This window comes from Cottoperca gobio, chromosome 24, assembly GCF_900634415.1.
Source record: "Cottoperca gobio chromosome 24, fCotGob3.1, whole genome shotgun sequence".
In the NCBI taxonomy this organism is placed as follows: domain Eukaryota; kingdom Metazoa; phylum Chordata; class Actinopteri; order Perciformes; family Bovichtidae; genus Cottoperca; species Cottoperca gobio.
Genome location: NC_041378.1, coordinates 18849761 through 18870649, shown reverse-complemented (window position 1 = coordinate 18870649; position 20889 = coordinate 18849761). Strand labels below are relative to the sequence as shown.

At 42.7% G+C, this 20889-nt stretch overlaps 1 protein-coding gene, 5 non-coding genes and 11 pseudogenes across 7 annotated transcripts; 4 read left to right on the top strand and 13 right to left on the bottom strand.

Annotated features, from left to right (window-relative positions):
• Window positions 1–10785: 10785 nt before the first annotated feature.
• Window positions 10786–10904, top strand: LOC115004164 (uncharacterized; annotated as a pseudogene).
• Window positions 10905–11263: 359 nt separating this feature from the next.
• Window positions 11264–11382, top strand: LOC115004168 (uncharacterized; annotated as a pseudogene).
• A 120-nt stretch (window positions 11383–11502) lies between these two features.
• Window positions 11503–11621, top strand: LOC115004181 (uncharacterized; annotated as a pseudogene).
• Window positions 11622–11806: 185 nt separating this feature from the next.
• On the top strand, window positions 11807–14004 carry LOC115003706 (uncharacterized). 2 transcript variants are annotated; one of them, XM_029425606.1, is made up of 3 exons: window positions 11807–12259; window positions 12323–12450; window positions 13126–14004. In XM_029425606.1, exons 1-3 carry the CDS (start codon window positions 12019–12021, stop codon window positions 13573–13575), a joined length of 819 nt encoding a protein of 272 aa, XP_029281466.1. In that variant the 5' UTR covers window positions 11807–12018; the 3' UTR covers window positions 13576–14004. The 2 variants fall into 2 exon arrangements, with proteins under 2 accessions (XP_029281466.1, XP_029281465.1); XM_029425605.1 differs by having other exon boundaries at window positions 11807–12450.
• A 265-nt stretch (window positions 14005–14269) lies between these two features.
• On the bottom strand, window positions 14270–14341 carry trnad-guc (transfer RNA aspartic acid (anticodon GUC)). Its single transcript has one exon. It is a non-coding gene; the product is annotated as a tRNA-Asp (tRNA).
• Window positions 14342–17318: 2977 nt separating this feature from the next.
• Window positions 17319–17437, bottom strand: LOC115004126 (uncharacterized; annotated as a pseudogene).
• Window positions 17438–17557: 120 nt separating this feature from the next.
• On the bottom strand, window positions 17558–17676 carry LOC115004102 (5S ribosomal RNA). The gene has a single exon (XR_003831760.1). It is a non-coding gene; the product is annotated as a 5S ribosomal RNA (ribosomal RNA).
• Window positions 17677–17796: 120 nt separating this feature from the next.
• Window positions 17797–17915, bottom strand: LOC115004114 (5S ribosomal RNA). The gene has a single exon (XR_003831771.1). It is a non-coding gene; the product is annotated as a 5S ribosomal RNA (ribosomal RNA).
• A 120-nt stretch (window positions 17916–18035) lies between these two features.
• LOC115004157 (uncharacterized) lies at window positions 18036–18154 on the bottom strand (annotated as a pseudogene).
• Window positions 18155–18274: 120 nt separating this feature from the next.
• Window positions 18275–18393, bottom strand: LOC115004150 (uncharacterized; annotated as a pseudogene).
• A 120-nt stretch (window positions 18394–18513) lies between these two features.
• On the bottom strand, window positions 18514–18633 carry LOC115004165 (uncharacterized; annotated as a pseudogene).
• Window positions 18634–18753: 120 nt separating this feature from the next.
• LOC115004067 (5S ribosomal RNA) lies at window positions 18754–18872 on the bottom strand. The gene has a single exon (XR_003831726.1). It is a non-coding gene; the product is annotated as a 5S ribosomal RNA (ribosomal RNA).
• Window positions 18873–18993: 121 nt separating this feature from the next.
• LOC115004111 (5S ribosomal RNA) lies at window positions 18994–19112 on the bottom strand. Its single transcript, XR_003831768.1, has one exon. It is a non-coding gene; the product is annotated as a 5S ribosomal RNA (ribosomal RNA).
• Window positions 19113–19232: 120 nt separating this feature from the next.
• LOC115004217 (uncharacterized) lies at window positions 19233–19352 on the bottom strand (annotated as a pseudogene).
• Window positions 19353–19472: 120 nt separating this feature from the next.
• Window positions 19473–19593, bottom strand: LOC115004177 (uncharacterized; annotated as a pseudogene).
• Window positions 19594–19713: 120 nt separating this feature from the next.
• On the bottom strand, window positions 19714–19832 carry LOC115004138 (uncharacterized; annotated as a pseudogene).
• A 120-nt stretch (window positions 19833–19952) lies between these two features.
• On the bottom strand, window positions 19953–20071 carry LOC115004146 (uncharacterized; annotated as a pseudogene).
• Between the last annotated feature and the right edge of the window lie 818 nt (window positions 20072–20889).

Below are 20889 nucleotides of genomic sequence, written 5' to 3'. Positions count from 1 at the left end.
AGGTTTATTCGGGCCAAGGCTTCGCTTAGGATGGTGATCTTTCTGTCGTTACTGTTCACTGGTAGCGGCAGGATATGATGTCCTCCTTCCGCTTCTTGTGGTGTAGCGGCAACCTGTGGTTGTGTGCCTGGTGGAGGAGTAGTTGGTGCAGATAGCACAGTTGGGAGAGGTGGGAACGGACAGCCATCCAAGAGGGAATCACGCCGGCCTTTTACAGAGGGATAAAACAAGAAGCCGTGACAGTGTGTGTGTTAAATGGGTTATGCGGGTTGGGATTGAGAGGGACATATGGTGGTGGAAGCGCAGGGGTGGGGTGGGACATATGATCAAACATCGGACTTTTTTCGTCTTTCTTCTCTTTCTTATCTTCTACATTATTTTCTTAAAGCAGCAGCTAAATGCCGTCTTTCCCTACACTCGGCTTCATCTTCCCAGTACTTCAAACACTTTCTGTGACATTCTATCATTTCTAAATCTTTACTTAATTTAATTTTCTTGTTCTTTCTAATACCATCTTCTCCTTCTTGCAATTTCTCTTTATTCCTTTATTTTTAATTTGCTTAAAGAACCACCCTTTGGAAATCCGAACATTTCCGTCCAAATTGATATAATTTGACAAACTCTCTTCACCATATTTCTTCCTCAGACATTACGATCGGACCCTCAGGCTTCTAGCTCACTACCCTGTTTAGCACCCATACAAACTCTCAGACAGATTCTAAACTTCCTCTCAAGAGATTCATTCTTCCTACCCTTTTAGCACCCGCACTAATATCTCAGGAGATTCTAAAATCCCTCCTCAGACACAGATCGGTCTTCCTCACTGTTACACCCTAGTTTCAGGAGTTCAAACTCCCTACCTCAGAAGATTCGGTTCGTCACCTCCTCAGAGACTAAAACTCCTACTCTCGAGAGATCTCACAACGCTACTTATCTCGGAGATCTAAACTCCTGTACTTCTTTATAGTCTTTCACAAATGTACTGAGGTTGCTTACTTTAGTTAAAAAAAAAATTAAAAAAAAAATGGAAATATAAATCTCACCGAGTTTATGGAGGAATTTGAGTTTGTTGGATCATGCGTAGTTAGGTCAGTTCAGTCAGGCGCTGATCCTCTCTTCCCTTAATTTTGATGTCGAGGTAGAGGAGAATTCAAGAATTCTGGCGCGACCATCAGCGTCCTGCTGTTCCAGACGAAACTTGCGATGATCCCACTTCTGACACCAAGTTTGTTGTGAAGTTTTCCTGCTTACTCTGGAGAGATGTATATAAAATCAAATAAATGGTGATAGAGACAGAGTTGTCTTTGTGCATTTATTTGCGGCACAAATAGGTACCGTTTCACAGAATACAGAGTAATCTATGGAAGGGCACGAGTTAGAAAAAGACACACAGGCATTTATACAATTTGGTTTGGAGGCGAGGTGATGAAAAACCACAGGGGGCCGAGCCAAACTGCCCTTGATGCTTGTGAGGTAATAGTTATGTAAACAGAATATTGGGTGATACCCTCACTATTCTGTCTCAGTGATTAATTAGTTTGATCAGGATTTGGCTGTGTCCTGTCTTTGTTGTTTAAGCAGTGCTAAAACATCTGGCTGTGTCCTGTCTTTTGTTAGTTAAGTCGCATCAGGATGCAGTTGGCCCTGGTTTGATCTGACCCGCACCGACGAAGAAGAGCTCCGTAAAAAATTCAGAGCAGAGGACGACGAAGAGCATGAAAAATACAAATACTATCTTCGATCCCAGAGTAAAGATCTACACAACCAAACAACCATGAATCTCCCCATGATCGAAGTAAAGGGACACCTAGGTGCCGCTCTTGTTTTCCGCCCATGGACCGTGGATGAAATGAAGGCTGTAATCAAAGATCACCTCCCCAACATTGAAGAAAGCGGTGAGAAATTTGCTGTTGAACTTTTAATATTCTGTCAGACATTTATGCCCACTATGGCTGAATTACGAAAATTACTAATTCTACGCTGTGGGGCTACCAACGCCTCCAAATGGCATGACGAGGTGGCCGGTGATAGCCGCATGGCTAACCCTACATGGACGGACGCAGACAACAACAACTACACCATCGCTGCTCTGTTTTGCTCTGTGACAAAATTCGCACCTCCTTTCCTACCAAAGTCAACATGACAAAGATCTCTGCATGCAGCCAAGATGTCACAGAATCGGTTGTCGATTTCCTCCATCGCCTGGAGAAGGTGTTTAACGAAAACAGCGGCATCAACCGCCCCGACCCAAATAACATGGGTGCTACTCCAGGAGCATGGGAAACCCATCTCATCAACACTTTCCTCCGGGGCCTACGCCCAGACATTAGTGCCTCTGTTGTTGAAACATGTGTTGGCGTGTATGAAGGAGCCAGACTCGACGAAGTTCGCCGTCATGCCATTCACGCTGAAAAACGTCTCACAGCAGCTAAAGAACACTCTGAAAAGCAAAGAAAAGACACTAAAGATAAAGCTCAACTCTGCATGCTCTCCACTCTAACAGCCTGGTCTCACAAGGACTCACAAGGAGCCCGTGGACGAGGTTTCCAACGGGGCAGAGGAGGATTTCGAGGCAGAGGACGAGGACGTGGAGGGCCTCCACAGAATAATGGTGCCTGTTTCATCTGCAACAAACAAGATCACTGGGTCAAAGATTGTCCAGAAAGACGCAACCGACAACAGGGACGCGAACAACAGGAATTCAGTCAGGACTACACAGCTGGAAACTAACGTCAAACAGACATTGGAGAGGTCGGTGGACACAGCCTGACAGGAGAGGAACATGCGCCGCCCGAAGCTACAGATCAGGGAAGTGAAACACACACATACACACAAATTGTCAATGCTATTGAACAGCTGCAGGGAGAAGTTATGAAACCAGTGGGCACATATGTAAAATACAATGCTAAGAATTCGTATGAAAAGTTCCCCACTCTGTCTTTGGACATCTTAGGTAAAAAGATTGTATTTTTGGTTGATTCAGGTGCCACTCACTCTGTTGTTAAAATTAGTGATCTGCCTGACTGCAAGTTGAGTGGCAGATACATCCATTCTATTGGAGCTGCGGGTGTTACTGTTAAAGAAAGATTCTCCATGCCAGTAAAATGCACAGATATAGGTGATAACAGCCACCCTTTTCCCTCATCTGTTAAACACAGTTTTCTATTATCATCAGTCTGTCCCATAAATTTGATGGGAAGAGATTTGATATTACAGTTTGGTCTCAACCTCATCTCCACCGATGAAGGTTTAGAAGTCAGACGTTCATCTCCCATAATGCTCAACACTGCATTATGGCAACCTGATACATCATTTGTGTATCTTTGGCTCCTAAATTTTCCTGTATCAGAAAAACTGATACATTTGACCCATCAGCGGGTTCTTTCCAATGCTGTATTCATGCCTAATGATCATTTGCATTGTACTGTTCATGTGGCTGAAGGAGGTGCATCTCAATGTTTTCAGCAGGATTTTCTTATGGATGACATTAATGATGAGATAATGTTAAAGACTATGTATTGGAGCTCGCTGCGCAGCGCTATTTCTGTTACTCTCACACCCCGCCAATCAACTTTGTATCAAGTGTCAGGGGAGGTGCCACATGTCTCTCTAGCAAAAGCTCGGGCAGACAAATGGCAAGATTTGGGTCCTCTTGTTAAAGATTGGGAGTCAGCTGATGACTGGCAACCCACACACACATCATTTATTATGTACTCTCCCTCTAAAGACGTCTATAAAAATGACATCCACTGTACAGCACACACACTCCGCTCTGTAATATGCATTGACTCTGAAGACACTCCAGGAGTGCCTCCTACACAAGGTATATACTTTACACATGTTTCTGATCTCCCACTGGCTTTGTCAGATGTTCCAAGAACATTATGGGCAGCTCACAAATATGATGTAGGTTTAATTCGCTCCGCTGATCCTGTGATTATCACTCCCAAATCATTGTATCGCCCAAATCGACCTCAGTATCCACTTAAACGCGACGCTATTGACGGCATTAGGCCTGTATTCACTTCTCTGTTACAGCAAGGCATTATTATTCCATGCAAAGACTCTCCAGTGCGAACACCTGTGTTTCCTGTGAAAAAGATTCGAGACAAACCACCTGATGAATGGAGATTTGTACAGGATTTACGTGCTGTAAACGAAGCCGTACATGCACGCGCTCCGCTCGTGCCCAACCCGTACATCATTCTCTCTCAGGTTCCCGCTTCCGCAATTTACTTCACTGTTGTTGACCTCTCCAATACTTTTTTCAGTGTCCCTGTTCATAAGGACAGCCAATTTTGGTTTGCATTTGAGTTTGATGGAAAGTCCTACACATTCACACGTCTGTGTCAAGGGTATTGTGAATCACCCACAGTCTATAATATGGCATTATGTTCTAGTCTGTCTTCTTTACAGATGTCTAAGGGAACGGCCCTTATTCAATATGTTGATGACATTATGATCTGCTCACCAACCAAAGCCCAATGTCAAACTGATACTATTGCCCTGCTAAAACATTTGGCTGCTGAGGGTCATAAAGCTAGCCTGTCTAAACTTCAGTATGTACAGAAGTCTGTCACTTTTCTGGGCCACATCATTTCAGGGGATGGTAAAGCTCTCTCTGGAAAGCGTATTGCATCATTAGCTGCATTACCAAAACCTGTCACTAAGAGACAGATGATGCCATTTTTGGGTATGTGTTCATACTGCAGATCATTCATCCCTAACTATTCTCCGCTTGAACAACCACTCAGACAGATCACTCACGTGTCTGGGTTAAAACCTGCCGATCGGTTACAATGGACACCTGAGGCTAATGCTGCATTTTTAAACATGAAGCTAGCCCTTCAATCCCCTCCTACACTGGGGCTGCCTGATCCTACTAAACCTTTCACCCAAGCGGTTGATGAACGTAATGGCTGTATGACTTCGGTGTTGTTGCAGGATCATGGGGGAAAACAGAGGCCTGTTGCCTATTTCTCCTCCAAATTAGACGCTGTGGCTGCAGGTCTCCCTAAATGTCTTCGTGCTGTAGCTGCTGCTGAGAAAGCACTCACTTCCTCACGTGACATTGTCGGCTATGCTCCATTGACTCTTTTGGTGCCTCATGCTGTGTCTCTCATCCTGTGTGAACAAAGAACTTCACACCTATCTGCTGCTCGCTATTTAAGATATCACACATGCCTGTTGGACATGCCAAATGTTGTAGTCAAACGTTGTACTACTCTCAATCCTGCATCTCATATGCCCTTACCTGATGACGGTGACGAACACGACTGTGTTGCCAAATTACTCATTGTGTGCACACCACGACCTGACCTTAAAGACATACCTTTGACTAATCCTGATCTCGTTCTGTATGTTGATGGGTCTGCATCTCGTGACCCAGATGGTTCTAATCGTGTTGGTTTCTCTGTTGTTTCAGACTCTGCTGTACTCTGTTCTGGCCCTCTCCCATGTCACCTCTCAGCACAGGCAGCTGAGCTTGTGGCCCTAACTGAAGCATGCTCTCTAGCAAAAGGGAAATCCGTAAATATTTACACAGATTCTAGATATGCTTTTGGGGTTGTCCATGATTTTGGCGCTATTTGGAAGTGAAGATCTTTCCTAAAATCTGACGGTAAACATGTCCTCAACCACGTGTTGGTGTCTAATCTGTTAGAAGCCATTCTACTCCCCTCTCAGATCTCTGTTTGTAAATGCACAGCTCACACCAGCAACACTGACCCTGTATCTCGGGGTAATGCATCTGCTGACTCTGCAGCAAAGGCTGCAGCGCGCTCCCCTGCTAAGACCACTTACACATGTCCCTCCATTCCAGTTCCCTCCTACATTGATAACATGTCCTCCCTCACAGCTATGCAAACGCTGGCCCCACAAGCTGAACGCTCCTCCTGGATCTCGACTGGAGCTCGTTTTGACCCCTCGGTTAAAATATGGATTGGTCCTAACTCCAATCCCTGTTTACCGCGCCATTTCTTTCCCCACTTTGCTAAATTGACACATGGGTAAGACCATGTGTCAAAAGGGGGGATGGTAAGTGCAATTAATACACACTGGTACACAAGGGGTTTCACAGTTGTGGCTCAAAAACATTGTGAAGCATGTTTAATTTGCATAACCCAAAATTCTGGTAAACCTGTAAAAGTTCAAGGGGCAGGGGCACACCCACTCCCCGGTGGTCCATTTGAGCATATCATGCTTGATTTTATAGAACTCTCTCCATCAGAAGGAAAGAAACACTGCCTAGTTGTAGTAGATATGTGGTCAAAATGGGTTGAAGCATTTCCTGTAAAAGCACAAACAGCAGGGGCAGTAGCAAAAATACTACTAAGAGAGATTATCCCAAGATGGGGTCTGCCAAAGAAACTATCAAGCGATAACGGCTCACATTTTGCAAACGAAGCAATAGCCCAAATCAGTGAATACCTTGGCATGGACATTAGGAAACATTGCTCATATCACCCTCAAAGTGGAGGCGCTGTAGAAAGAGAAAATGGCACAATAAAAAATAAACTAGCCAAATGTTGCGCTGACACAAAGATGTCCTGGACACAAGCTCTGCCAATAGTGTTGATGTACATGAGAATGAGAAAAAGAACAAGAAGTCAGCTGAGCCCATTTGAGATATTGTTTGGTGCTCCTCCTCAGATTGGATTGACGGCGCCAGGGATGCCACTCCCCTCCACGACTCTGTGTGAGGATGCTATGTTGAGCTATTGTATTAACCTCTCATCCAATTTAGCAGATATCCGCCGCCAGGTTGTAGCAGCCCTACCAACACCTGCAGACGGACCCCTGCACAGCCTCCAGCCCGGAGACACGGTGCTGATCAAGGACTTCCGCAGAAAGAGCTGGAAAACCAGTCGTTGGCAGGGTCCATACCTCATCCTCCTCGTCACCCAGACGGCAATAAAGGTTGCAGAAAGAGCTATTTGGGTCCATGCAAGCCACTGCAAAGCTGTAACAACGCATCAGGAAAAGAACAAAGAAACAGACGACGACAAGTAGTGTGCCAAACTACCACCAGCACCACACCACACACACACACACACCACACCATACTTAGCTACTGTTTATATATATATATTTTCTTTCTGGGCAAATTGTGTTTGCATTCGTACAGTACACTTCACTCCCAGACAAGGACCAAAAACAACATGAAGATTGTAAATTTCTGTACACAGATTCTGAATGTTCAGACACCAAAGTATAACTCTGTTCCTACCTCTCACTAACGCTTATCTACCTCATGGCTCTGTAAATATAAAACCCAGCTAGATTTCCATGACATATTTATGATGTACTTACTTAAAGACTGCAAGGTGCCAGTATGTATTGATGTCCTATGTTACCTATCTATCATTTTATTGAGATTCTTGATGATCAAATATGATCAAAAGAGAGGAATGTAATAGCAATTTAAATGTCTACTGTTTTAATTATATAAGTTTCCTATGTTAAACAAGCCAACTGCCATTTGATGCTAACATAGGAGTGCCGGTCAGATCAAACCAAGCCAACTGCCATTTGATGCTAACATAGGAGTGCCGGTCAGATCAAACCAGGGCCAACTGCATCCTGATGCGACTTAACTAACAAAAGACAGGACACAGCCAGATGTTTTAGCACTGCTTAAACAACAAAAGACAGGACACATCCAAATCCTGATCAAACTAATTAACTCACTGAGACAGAATAGTGAGGGTATCACCCAATATTCTGTTTACATAACTATTACCTCACAAGCATCAAAGGGCAGTTTGGCTCGGCCCCCTGTGGTTTTTTCATCACCTCGCCTCCAAACCAAATTGTATAAAATGCCTGTGTGTCTTTTTCTAACTTGTGCCCTTCCATAGATTACTCTGTATTCTGTGAAACTGGTACCTATTTGTGGCCGCAAATAAATGCACAAAGACAACTCTGTCTCTATCACCATTTATTTGATTTTATATACATCTCTCCAGAGTAAAGCAGGAAAACTTCCACAACACAACCTACAGTTCTCCTCTCTATCAACGGGAAAACGAGGCCAATCCCTTTCCATTCGGAATAGAAAAACAACTCCTTGGACCCGGAGTTGAACCAGCGACCTAAGGATAACTGTTATCATAGACCTACAATTCTCAACCTACAGTCCTCCGCTACCAACTGAGCTATCAAAGGGAGAATAAAATTCTGAACGGTTCACGTGTAATACAGAAAATGATACTTAACACACATTGGGCAAGGAAAGAAAAGCATGTACTTCAAGGTGAAATTGAATAAACAAAATGAGGATTACTGAAACTATCAACCTAGAGTTCTCCTCTCTATCAACGGGAAAACGAGACCAATCCCTTTCCATCCGAAAGGGAAAAACACCTCCTTCGAGCCAGCGTTGAACCATCGACCTAAGGATAATTGTTATCATAGACAGTACAGTCCTCAACCTACAGTCCTCCGTTCTACCAACCTAGCTATCAAAGGGAGCATGGAGTTCTGAACGGTTCATCATTGCCGTGTAATACAGAAAATGATACTTAAAACACGAAGAAAAGCATGTACTTCAAGGTGAAATTGAATAAACAACCTGAGGATTACTGCAATTATCAACCTAGAGTTCTCCTCTCTATCAACGGGAAAACGAGGCCAATCCCTTTACATTCGGAATGGAAAAACAACTCCTTCGAGGCGGAGTTCAACCAGCGACCAAAGGATAGCTGTTATCATAGACCAACAGTCCTCAACGTACAGTCCTCCAATCTACCAACTGAGCTATCGAAGGGAGAATTGAGTTCTGAACGGTTCACCATTGACGTGTAATACAGAAAATGATACTTAACACACATTGGGCAGGGAAAGAAAAGCATGTACTTCAAGGTGAAATTGAATAAACAACCTGAGGATTACTGCTATTATCAACCTAGAGTTCTCCTCTCTATCAACGGGAAAAAGAGGCCAATCCCTTTGGAATGAAAAAACACATCCTTCGAGCCAGAGTTAAATCAGCGACCTAAGGATAACTGTTATCATAGACCTACAGTCCTCCACTCTACCAACTAAGCTATTGAAGGGAGCATGGAGTTCTGAATGGTTCAGCATTGGCGTGTGATACAGAAAATGAAACTTAACACACAAAGAACTTTAACTGTATTTGTTGTGTTTTTACGATTTTTTTTACAGTTGATACTGATTTTACAGTCAGGATTGCTGAGCGGTCTAAGGCGCTGCGTTCAGGTCGCAGTCTCTTCTGGAGGCGTGGGTTCAAATCCCACTTCTGACAGCCAGTGTTTTTCACTGTAACCATTACCTGAAATATGATCTGGTGAGATATTGGTTCTCATGACGACTTCTCAATTAAGGATTTAGTTTACGAGGGTGTGCCGGGGTTCATGGGGGCGCAATTGGTGGTTGATGAGGTGAGGGAAAGAGGGGATGTGATGTGGTTGGGCACAGCGGAGGGTATGGTGGAAAAAATAAAAGAGGGGATGCCAAGTGAATGGAGGAGGATGATTGAGAGTGAAGTGGAGGTGAAAGAAGAAGGTGAAGTTGGAATGTATGTGGGAGAGGAGGATAGGAGAGTAGATTTGATGAGTGTAAGAGCGAGTGGGTTGTATAAAATATTAAGAGGGAAGGTGGTGAGGAGACCGGCTGTAGAGAAGGTGTGGGAAAGAGTACTGCCTGATATGAAGGTGAGAAAAATATGGATGAATCTGAGGATAAAATGGAATAGTATCGAGTGTGAACATTTTGACTTTTTATTACGTCACAATAGGGTGTTCAATAATTTAATAATAAGTAGATTTGATGTGAATGTGAGAAAAGAATGTGATGTGTGTGGTGTGGAAACATGTATGCATGAGTTTATAGAATGTTGTGAACTGGAAATGAATATGTCGGTGAGGAGGAGTTTGATGCGGGGTTTGTGAATGGGTGTACTTTTCTTACTATTGGGGATGATGGAAGGATGTTGTTAGATTTTGGATAACAATGACGATGTATAGAATTGATGCGTACGGGTTCTGTCTGATATCATTTGCTTTGAGAAAGTTATGTTGATGAGCTGTCGTTCAGTGAAAAGGTTTCTGTTTGAATCATTCTATTTATTATTATTTATTAAATTTGTATTGTTTTGTTTGTGTTTTGTTTTGCTTTAGTTTTTTTTTTCCAGAAACCTCTAGTTTGATACTGGTGTAAGGATGTACTGATGAAGGTATTCTTGTGTTATGTTTTACTTTTCCATGTAGCAAGTTGAATACAGGAAAAGGAGTTGAGCGGTGTGTGAAAATACTGTCAATAATGTAAAATGTGATATTCTATGATTTTTGCTAATAAAAGAACAAAAAAAAAATAAAGACAACGCCCGATCTCGTCTGATCTCGGAAGCTAAGCAGAGTTGGGCTGGGTCAGTACTTGGATGGGTGACGCCCTGGGATAACCTGGTGCTGTAAGCATTTTGTTTCCTTCTTAATTAGCAAAATGAAGACATGAATAGAACTGTCCGCGTATATTAAGAAAAGACAATTCACTGTGTTTTACCTTCTAGAAACAGCAAGTGTATATGCTCTATTTCAGATTAAGGCCATAACACACTGACAACGCCTGATCTTGGAAGCTAAGCAGAGTTGGGCTGGATCAGTACTTGGATGGGTGACTGCCTGGAAATACTCTGTGCTGTAAGCATTTTCTTTCCTTCTTAATTAGCAAAATGAAGACATGAATAGAACTGTCCGCGTATATTAAGAAAAGACAATTCATTGTGTTTTACCTTCAATAAACAGCAAGTGTATATGCTCTATTTCATATTACGGCCATACCACACTGACAACGCCTAATCTCGTCTGATCTTGGAAGCTAAGCAGAGTTGGGCTGGGTCAGTACTTGGATTGGTGACCGCCTGGGAATACCCCGTGCTGTAAACATTTTGTTTCCTTCTTAATTAGCTAAATGAAGACATGAATAGAACTGTCCGCGTATATTAAGAAAAGACAATTCATTGTGTTTTACCTTCTATAAACAGCAAGTGTATATGCTCTATTGCAGATTACGGCCATAACACACTGACAACGCCTGATCTCGTCTGATCTTGGAAGCTAAGCAGAGTTGGGCTGGCTCAGTACTTGGATGCGTGACCGCCTGGGAATACCCCGTGCTCTACGCATCTTGTTTCCCTCTTAATTAGCATAATGAAGACATGAATAGAACTGTCCGCGTATATTAAGAAAAGACAATTCACTGTGTTTTGCCTTCAATAAACAGCAAGTGTATATGCTCTATTTCATATTACGGCCATACCACACTGACAACGCCTAATCTCGCCTGATCTTGGAAGCTAAGCAGAGTTGGGCTGGATCAGTACTTGGATGGGTGACCCCCTGGGATAACCTGGTGCTGTAAGCATTTTGTTTCCTTCTTAATTAGCAAAATGAAGACATGAATAGAACTGTCCGCGTATATTAAGAAAAGACAATTCACTGTGTTTTACCTTCTAGAAACAGCAAGTGTATATGCTCTATTTCAGATTACGGCCATAACACACTGACAACGCCCGATCTCGTCTGAGCTTGGAAGCTAAGCAGAGTTGGGCTGGGTCAGTACTTGGATGGGTGACTGCCTGGAAATACCCGGTGCTGTAAGCATTTTGTTTCCTTCTTAATTAGCAAAATGAAGACATGAATAGAACTGTCCGCGTATATTAAGAAAAGACAATTCATTGTGTTTTACCTTCAATAAACAGCAAGTGTATATGCTCTTTTGCAGATTACGGCCATACCACACTGAACACAGGTGTGGTGAGTTGTGACTAACGAGCTGAGAGTTGGAAGGTGGAGGAGAAGGAGCACTGAGCAGGTTTTGTTTGTTTGAACATTTGCAACAGACTGAGAATTTTTTCTGTTCTGTTGCTGCTGGAAAGTTTTTCTTTTTTATGTTCTGGCCCCCTACTATCTTAGGGTAGTAGGGGAGGATTGTTTATTTGTTTAATTTTACGGAAGGATCACAATGGCTGAAGATAACAGGAACGGACTGGACAAATAGATGCCGAGTGGACAAGGAAGTGAATGGGCTAAATACAGCAAAAGTTTGACGGTGATGGTGGTGGTGGAAGGTGGAGAGAAGAAGACAATAATGGACGTGCTGAAGGCAGTTAAGCGGGAGTGTGGACTAGTGCTGGGGTGCAGAGTGAGAGGAGAGAGCAGGCTGGAGGTGACAATGGAGACTGTGGAGGGAAAAAAGACACTGATTGATGGTTTGAAAGTTGGAGAGACTACAATCATGGGTAAGGAGATGAACAGTGACGAGATGGTTGTCTCTTTTTTGAACCTGCCTGTGTATATAACAGATGATCAAATAATTGACCGGCTGAAAGAGTGGGGAGTTGGAGCAGCATCGGGGATAAAAAGGAGAGTGTGGCCTGGAACGGATGTGGTGGATGGCACTCGATTCTTGAGAGTAAAATTCACAGAAGAGGTGAGGTCCCTGCCATACTCTACACGCTTCCACACAATTGAGGGCTGTGGGGTTTTGAAGCCCAAAGGGCGCTGTGATAGTCTTTCAATTGAATCCAGTAAACTTCTCGTTGATCAAGATACTTATTTATTTAAAGTGATGATGACAGCAATGTCAAAAAATACCCTCAGCCGAGGACACTTTCACACACCAAGTCCACAGTCCGAATCAATAAAGAGCCAGTTAGCTGTCTGTTGGTACAAGTGAAAGTGGTACAAAAACATTATAGACATTTTGCTATATTCTCTACTGAAGGGTGTCGTCGTGCCTCATTGGTCCATGTTGGCGCGGTTATGCCCCTTGGTGGGCCGTCTTGTTGTGGCGAGATGGAGGTGGACCTGAAACTCTTTGAAGAGAACCTACAGTGCTTCACATTCATAACTAATATAGTGCTCATTATACATTTGTGCAGAAATACATGTTGTGCAATAATACATTTTGATTGAGGTGGACGAGTACATGTGATAATCATTAAATGTGACACAATACATAATACATTTTGATTGAGGTGTACGAGTACATGTGATAATCATTAAATGTGACACAATACATAATACATTTTGATTGAGGTGTACGAGTACATGTGATAATCATTAAATGTGACACAATACAATCAGGAGTTTATTTACTTCACAGGGCATAGAACATTTCAGGGTGATACATGACCGGCAGAAGAGAGTGTGCCGTCGGTGCATCAAGCCGGGGCATATTTACTGGGAATGCCCGGAGCTGAAGTGCTACAGGTGTGGGAAGATGGGACATTTTTCCCGGGAGTGTGTGAGAGGAGCGGAGGAAGTGAGTTTGTCGGCGAAGGGAGGAGGAGGAGAAGAGGAGGAAGTAGGTGGAGACGGCGAGATGGAGGAGGCGACAGGAGCAGCAGAGAACAAAGCGGTGGCTGGGAGCGTGAAGGAGAGAGAGCCCAGCGGCCTATCCGAGGACAAGATGGAGGTGGTGGCAGGAGCAGAGGAGGAAGCGGTGGCTGGGAGTGTGAAGGAGAGCGAGTCCAGCGGTCTATCCACAGAGAAGGTCCGGAAGAAGAGGATAGCCCATAAGAAGGATGTAATTAAGAAAATTATTTTTTTTTAAAAAGGAGCAGAGATGGGAGAGAAATGTACACAATCTGAGGACGGGAGCCTTTGAAAAAGCAATGGTTGATAAAGATACATGTAAGGTTAAAGGGAAAAATTGAATGGTTGAGGGGGGGGGGAAAATAAAAAAAAAAAAAAAATAAAAATATGTGGGGTTAAAGTATAAACAAGGGACAGTAAATTGATCATGTAAATAAGGGGAAAAGGAAAATGATTTAAATTCTTGTTGTGTTTTAGTTGTTTGAATTTGTAGAATGTGCTTCTTGGGTTATGTAATATGGGATTGTTGGTGGTTGAGTGTTAATTATTTATTTAAATTTTAAAAATGTATTTGTGGTGTTTTTGAGTGAAGATATAAAAAAAAAATAAAAAATCACATTCCCTTAACACGGGAAAGGTCCCTGGTTCGAAACCGGGCGGAAACTTTTTTCTTTGGTCTGGTTTTCTCCACGCATTCAAATAAATATATATATAAATTCATTGTTGAGAAATTGGAAAAACGACCTTTGCATAAGGATTAGTTTCTGCATCTTTGCAGAGGGTAAACCGTCAAAAGGACCTTACCCTCTTCAAAGGTTCAGTTGGTAGGGATCGATAGACTTGCTTTTCCCTTCAAAATGGGCCTCGTTTTCAGAGCCGTGGATTCATGGCTTTTGTTTTTCTTGCTAATTATCAGCTACTGGTAGAAAACTCTCCCCGTCGGGGAATCGAACCCCGGTCTTCCACGTGACAGGCGGAGATACGGTCCACTATACTAACGAGGAACTTTCTGGCACCACCTTCGCCGGTTCGACGGTACGCGTCGACGGTATGCGTCAGCGTTCCGGCATATATCGGGACTACATGGAGGTATACGCAAGACGAGCGTTTAGGTTTATTATACATGAACTATCTCCATACTCTGACACAGCGGCTGTGACTTAAACCAATTTAAAATCTCTCAGAGTCTAGGACAAACACGTTGTCCCGATTTTTAAGCGTTTACGGTTAAATATGAATGGTGCATTGAAGCTGGCTCGCCCATAATGTCCTTTTCATCAGTTTCCGTAGTGTAGCGGTTATCACGTTCCCTTAACACGGGAAACGTCCCTGGCTCGAAACCGAGCGAAAACTTTTTTCTTTGGTCTGGTTTTCTCCACGCATTCAAATAAATATATATAAATTCATTGTTGAGAAATTGGAAAAACGACCTTTCATAAGGATGAGTTTCTGCATCTTTGCAGAGGGTAAACCGTCAGAAGGAACTTACCCTCTTCGGCAAAGACGCCTTAGACCGCTCGGCCATCCTGCCTGTAAAATTAGTATCAACTGTAAAAAAAATCGTAAAAAAAAATTAAATACACTTAAAGTCTTTGTGCATTTTGGTAAGAGCAAAAAATAGATGTTTGAAATCCCAAAGGAAATATGACTATGGCGAGATTCTGAATTTTACCAAACCAAATCAATTGTACTAGCAATAAGGGACTTCATGAGATCCAATATCTCACGAGATCATATTTCAGGTAATGTTTACAGTGAAAAACACTGTCTGTCAGAAGTGACATTCTTAACCCAAGCCTCCAGAGGAGACTGCAACTTGAACGCAGCGCCTTAGACCGCTCGGCCATCCTGACTGTAAAATTAGTATCAACTGTAAAAAAATCGTAAAAACATATTAAATACAATTAAAGTAGCAAAAAGCAGAGGAGACTGCAACTTTTTTTTTTTTCACTTTTATTATGAAAATTACAACTTTTACATTTTATTTACAACTCCACATTATATTTCTGGGCACACATATCTTCCCTCAAAGACACCACACATTATTTTTTTTAAATTTCAATAAATAATTAACACTCCACCACCAACAATCCCATATTAAATAACCCAACAAGCACATTTTACAAATTTAAACAAATAAAACACAATAAGAATTAAAATAATTTTCCTTTTCCCCTTATTTACATGATCAATTTACTGTCCCTTGTTTATACTTTAACCCCACATATTTTTATTTAGTGGGGTTATTATCAATTTACTGTCAAGGGACAGTAAATTGATAATAACCCCACGAACCCCACTTTTATTTTTATTTTTTTTTCACCCACTCAACCATTCAATTTTTCCCTTTAACATTACATGTATCTTTATCAACCATTGCTATTTTAAAGGCTCCCGTCCTCAGATTGTGTACATTTCTCTCCCATCTCCGCTCCTTTTTAAATTTTTAAAATTTTCTTAATTACATCCTTCTTATGGGCTATCCTCTTCTTCCGGACCTTCTCTGTGGATTGACCGCTGGACTCGCTCTCCTTCACACTCCCAGCCACCGCTTCCTCCTCTGCTCCTGCTACCACCTCCATCTTGTCCTCGGATAGACCGCTGGGCTCTCTCTCCTTCACGCTCCCAGCCACCGCTTTGTCCTCTGCTCTTGCCACCACCTCCATCTTGTCCTTATCAGTCCCGTTCCCATCTTCGTCCTTAGTTTCCCTGTGGTCTTCATCATCCCGCTCCTCCTCCACCTCTGACACGTCCGAATAGCGCCTCACACCTCTGCATACCTCCGTCTTCTCCTTCCTCACCTCCTTCAGACCCTCCACCGCCATCTCCTTGGACAGACCGCTGGGCTCGCTCTCCTTCTCACCCCCAGCCACCGCTTCCTCTGCTGCTCCTGTCGCCTCCTCCATCTCGCCGTCTCCACCTACTTCCTCCTCTTCTCCTCCTCCCTTCGCCGACAAACTCACTTCCTCCGCTCCTCTCACACACTCCCGGGCAAAATGTCCCATATCCCCACACCTGTAGCACTTCAGCTCCGGGCATTCCCGGTAAATATGCCCCGGCTTGATACACCGACGGCACACTCTCCTGCCGGTCATGTATCACCCTGAAATGTTCTATGCCCTCAATTGTGTGGAAGCGTGTCGAGTATGGCAGGGACCTCACCTCTTCTGTGAATTTTACTCTCAAGAATCGAGTGCCGTCCACCACATCTGTTCCAGGCCACACTCTCCTTTTTATCCCCGATGCTGCTCCAACTCCCCACTCTTTCAGCCGGTCAATTATTTGATAATCTGTTATATACACAGGCAGGTTCAAAAAAGAGACAACTATCTCGTCACTGTTCATCTCCTTACCCATGATTGTAGTCTCTCCAACTTTCAATCCATCAATCAGTGTCTTTTTTCCTTCCACAGTCTCCATTGTCACCTCCAGCCTGCTCTCTCCTCTCACTCTGCACCCCAGCACTAGTCCACACTCCCGCTTAACTGCTTTCAGCACGTCCATTATTGTCTTCTTCTCTCCACCTTCCACCACCACCATCACGTCAAACTTTTGCTGTATTTAGCCCATTCACTTCCTTGTCCACTCGGCATCTCTTTGTCCTGTCGGTTCCTGTTGTCTTCAGCCATTGTGATCCTTCCGTAAAATTAAACAAATAAACAATCCTCCCCTACTACCCTCAGATAGTAAGGGGCCAGAACATAAAAAAGAAAAACTTTCCAGCAGCAACCGAACAGAAAAAATTCTCAGTCTGTTCAAACAAACAAAACCTGCTCAGTGCTCCTTCTCCTCCACCTTCCAACTCTCAGCTCGTTAGTCACAACTCAACACACCTGTGTTCAGAGTGGTGTCGCCGTAATCTGAAATAGAGCATATACAGACACTGTTTATTGAAGGTAAAACACAATGAATTGTCTTTTCTTAATATACGCGGACAGTTCTATGCATGTCTTCATTTTGCTAATTAAGAAGGAAACAAAATGCTTAAAGCTCCGGGTATTCCCAGGAGGTCACCTATCCAAGTACTAACCCAGCCCAACTCTGCTTAGCTTCCGAGATCAGACGAGATCGGGCGTTGTCAGTGTGGTATGGCCGTAATCTGCATTAGAGCATATACACTTGCTGTTTATTGAAGGTAAAACACAATGAATTGTCTTTTCTTAATATACACGGACAGTTCTATTCATGTCTCCATTTTGCTAATTAAGAAGGAAACAAAATGCTTACAGCACCAGGTATTCCCAAGCAGTCACCCATCCAAGTACTGACCCAGCCCAACTCTGCTTAGCTTCCGAGATCAGACGAGATCGGGCGTTGTCAGTGTGGTATGGCCGTAATCTGAAATAGAGCATATACACTTGCTGTTTATAGAAGGTAAAACACAATGAATTGTCTTTTCTTAATATACGCGGACAGTCCTATTCATGTCTTCATTTTGCTAATTGAGAAGGAAACAAAATGCTTACAGCACCGGGTATTCCCAGGCGGTCACCCATTCAAGTACTGACCCAGCCCACCTCTGCTTAGCTTCCGAGATCAGACGAGATCGGGCGTTGTCAGTGTGGTATGGCCATAATCAGAAATAGAGCATATACACTTGCTGTTTATTGAAGGTAAAACACAATGAATTGTCTTTTCTTAATATACGCGGACAGTTCTATTCATGTCTTCATTTTGCTAATTAAGAAGGAAACAAAATAATTACAGCACCGGGTATTCCCAGGCGGTCACCCATCCACGTACTGACCCAGCCCAACTCTGCTTAGCTTCAGAGATCAGACGAGATCAGGCGTTGTCAGTGTGGTATGGAAGTAATCTGAAACAGAACATATACACTTGCTGTTCATAGAAGTTAAAATACATTGAATTGTCTTTTCTTAATATACGCGGACAGCTCTATTCATGTCTTCATTTCGCTAATTAAGAAGGAAACAAAATGCTTACAGCACCAGCGATTCCCAGGCGGTCACCCATCCAAGTACTGACCAAGACCAACTCTCCTTAGCTTCCGAGATCAGACGAGATCGGGCGTTGTCAGTGTGGTATGGCCGTAATCTGAAACAGAATATATACACTTGCTGTTTATAGAAGTTAATATACATTGAATTGTCTTTTCTTAATATACGCGGACAGCTCTATTCATGTCTTCATTTCGCTAATTAAGAAGGAAACAAAATGCTTACATGCAACGGGTATTCCCAGGGGGTCACCCATCCAAGTACTGACCCAGCCCAACTCTGCTTAGCTTCCGAGATCAGACGAGATCGGGCATTGTCAGTGTGGTATGGCCGTAATCTGCAATAGAGCATATACACTTGCTGTTTATTGAAGGTAAAACACAATGAATTGTCTTTTCTTAATATACGCGGACAGTTCTATTCATGTCTTCATTTTGCTAATTAAGAAGGAAACAAAATGCTTACAGCACCGGGTATTCCCAGGCGGTCACCCATCCAAGTACTGACCCAGCCCAACTCTGCTTAGCTTCCGAGATCAGACGAGATCGGGCGTTGTCAGTGTGGTATGGCCGTAAGTCTGAAATAGAGCATATACACTTGCTGTTTATTGAAGATAAAACACAATGAATTGTCTTTTCTTAATATACGCGGACAGTTCTATTCATGTCTTCATTTTGCTAATTAAGAAGGAATCAAAATGCTTACAGCACCGGGTATTCCCAGGGGGTCACCCATCCAAGTACTGACCCAGCCCAACTCTGCTTAGATTCCGAGATCAGACGAGATCGGGCGTTGTCAGTGTGGTATGGCCGTAATCTGCAATAGAGCATATACACTTGCTGTTTATTGAAGGTAAAACACAATGAATTGTCTTTTCTTAATATACGCGGACAGTTCTATTCATGTCTTCATTTTGCTAATTAAGAAGGAAACAAAATGCTTACAGCACCCTGGGTATTGCAGGCGCTCACCCATCTAAGTACTGACCCAGCCCAACTCTGCTTAGATTCCGAGATCAGACGAGATCGGACGTTGTCAGTGTGGTATGGCCGTAATCTGCAATAGAGCATATACACTTGCTGTTTATTGAAGGTAAAACACAATGAATTGTCTTTTCTTAATATACGCGGACAGTTCTATTCATGTCTTCATTTTGCTAATTAAGAAGGAAACAAAATGCTTACAGCACCCTGGGTATTCGCAGGCGCTCACCCTTCTAAGTACTGACCCAGCCCAACTCTGCTTAGCTTCCGAGATCAGACGAGATCGGGCGTTGTCAGTGTGGTATGGCCGTAATCTGCAATAGAGCATATACACTTGCTGTTTATTGAAGGTAAAACACAATGAATTGTCTTTTTTTAATATACGCGGACAGTTTTATTCATGTCTTCATTTTGCTAATTAAGAAGGAATCAAAATGCTTACAGCAACGGGTATTCCCAGGGGGTCACCCATCCAAGTACTGACCCAGCCCAACTCTGCTTAGATTCCGAGATCAGACGAGATCGGGCGTTGTCAGTGTGGTATGGCCGTAATCTGCAATAGAGCATATACACTTGCTGTTTATTGAAGGTAAAACACAATGAATTGTCTTTTCTTAATATACGCGGACAGTTCTATTCATGTCTTCATTTTGCTAATTAAGAAGGAAACAAAATGCTTACAGCACCGGGTATTCACAGGCGGTCACCCATTCAAGTACTGACCCAGCCCAACTCTGCGTAGCTTCCGAGATCAGACGAGATCGGGCGTTGTCAGTGTGGTATGGCCGTAATATGAAATAGAGCATATACACTTTCTGTTTATTGAAAGTAAAACACAATGAATTGTCTTTTCTTAATATACGCGGACAGTTCTATTCATGTCTTCATTTTGCTAATTAAGAAGGAAACAAAATGCTTACAGCACCCTGGGTATTTGCAGGCGCTCACCCATCTAAGTACTGACCCAGCCCAACTCTGCTTAGCTTCCGAGATCAGACGAGATCGGACGTTGTTTTTTGTTTTTTTTTATCTTTTATTATCAAAAATCATAAAATATCACATTTTACATTATTGACAGTATCTTCACACACTGCTCATCTCCTTTTCCTGTATTCAACTTGCTACATGGAAAAGTAAAACATAACACAAGAATACCTTCTTCAGTACATCCGTACATCAGTATCAAACTAGAGGCTCCTGGAAAAAAAACAAACTAAAGCAAAACAAAACACACACAAAACAACAAAAAATAAATACATAATAATAAATAGAATGATTCAAACAGAAACCTTTTCACTGAGCCACAGCTCATCAACATAACTTTCTCAAAGCAAATGATATCAGACAGAACCCGTACGCATCAATTCTATACATCGTCATTGTTATCCAAAATCTAACAACATCCTTCCATCATCCCCAATAGTAACAAAGGTACACCCATTCACAAACCCCGCATCAAACTCCTCCTCACCGACATATTCATGGACTATATTAATATCTCTTGTCATTATGCTCCTAAATATACTCCATACATTAGCTTTTTTCTTTTCATATTGGGCCATGTTTCTTCTAAGTTTTACTGCAAACCTTGCATGACTCAACGTGTAATTT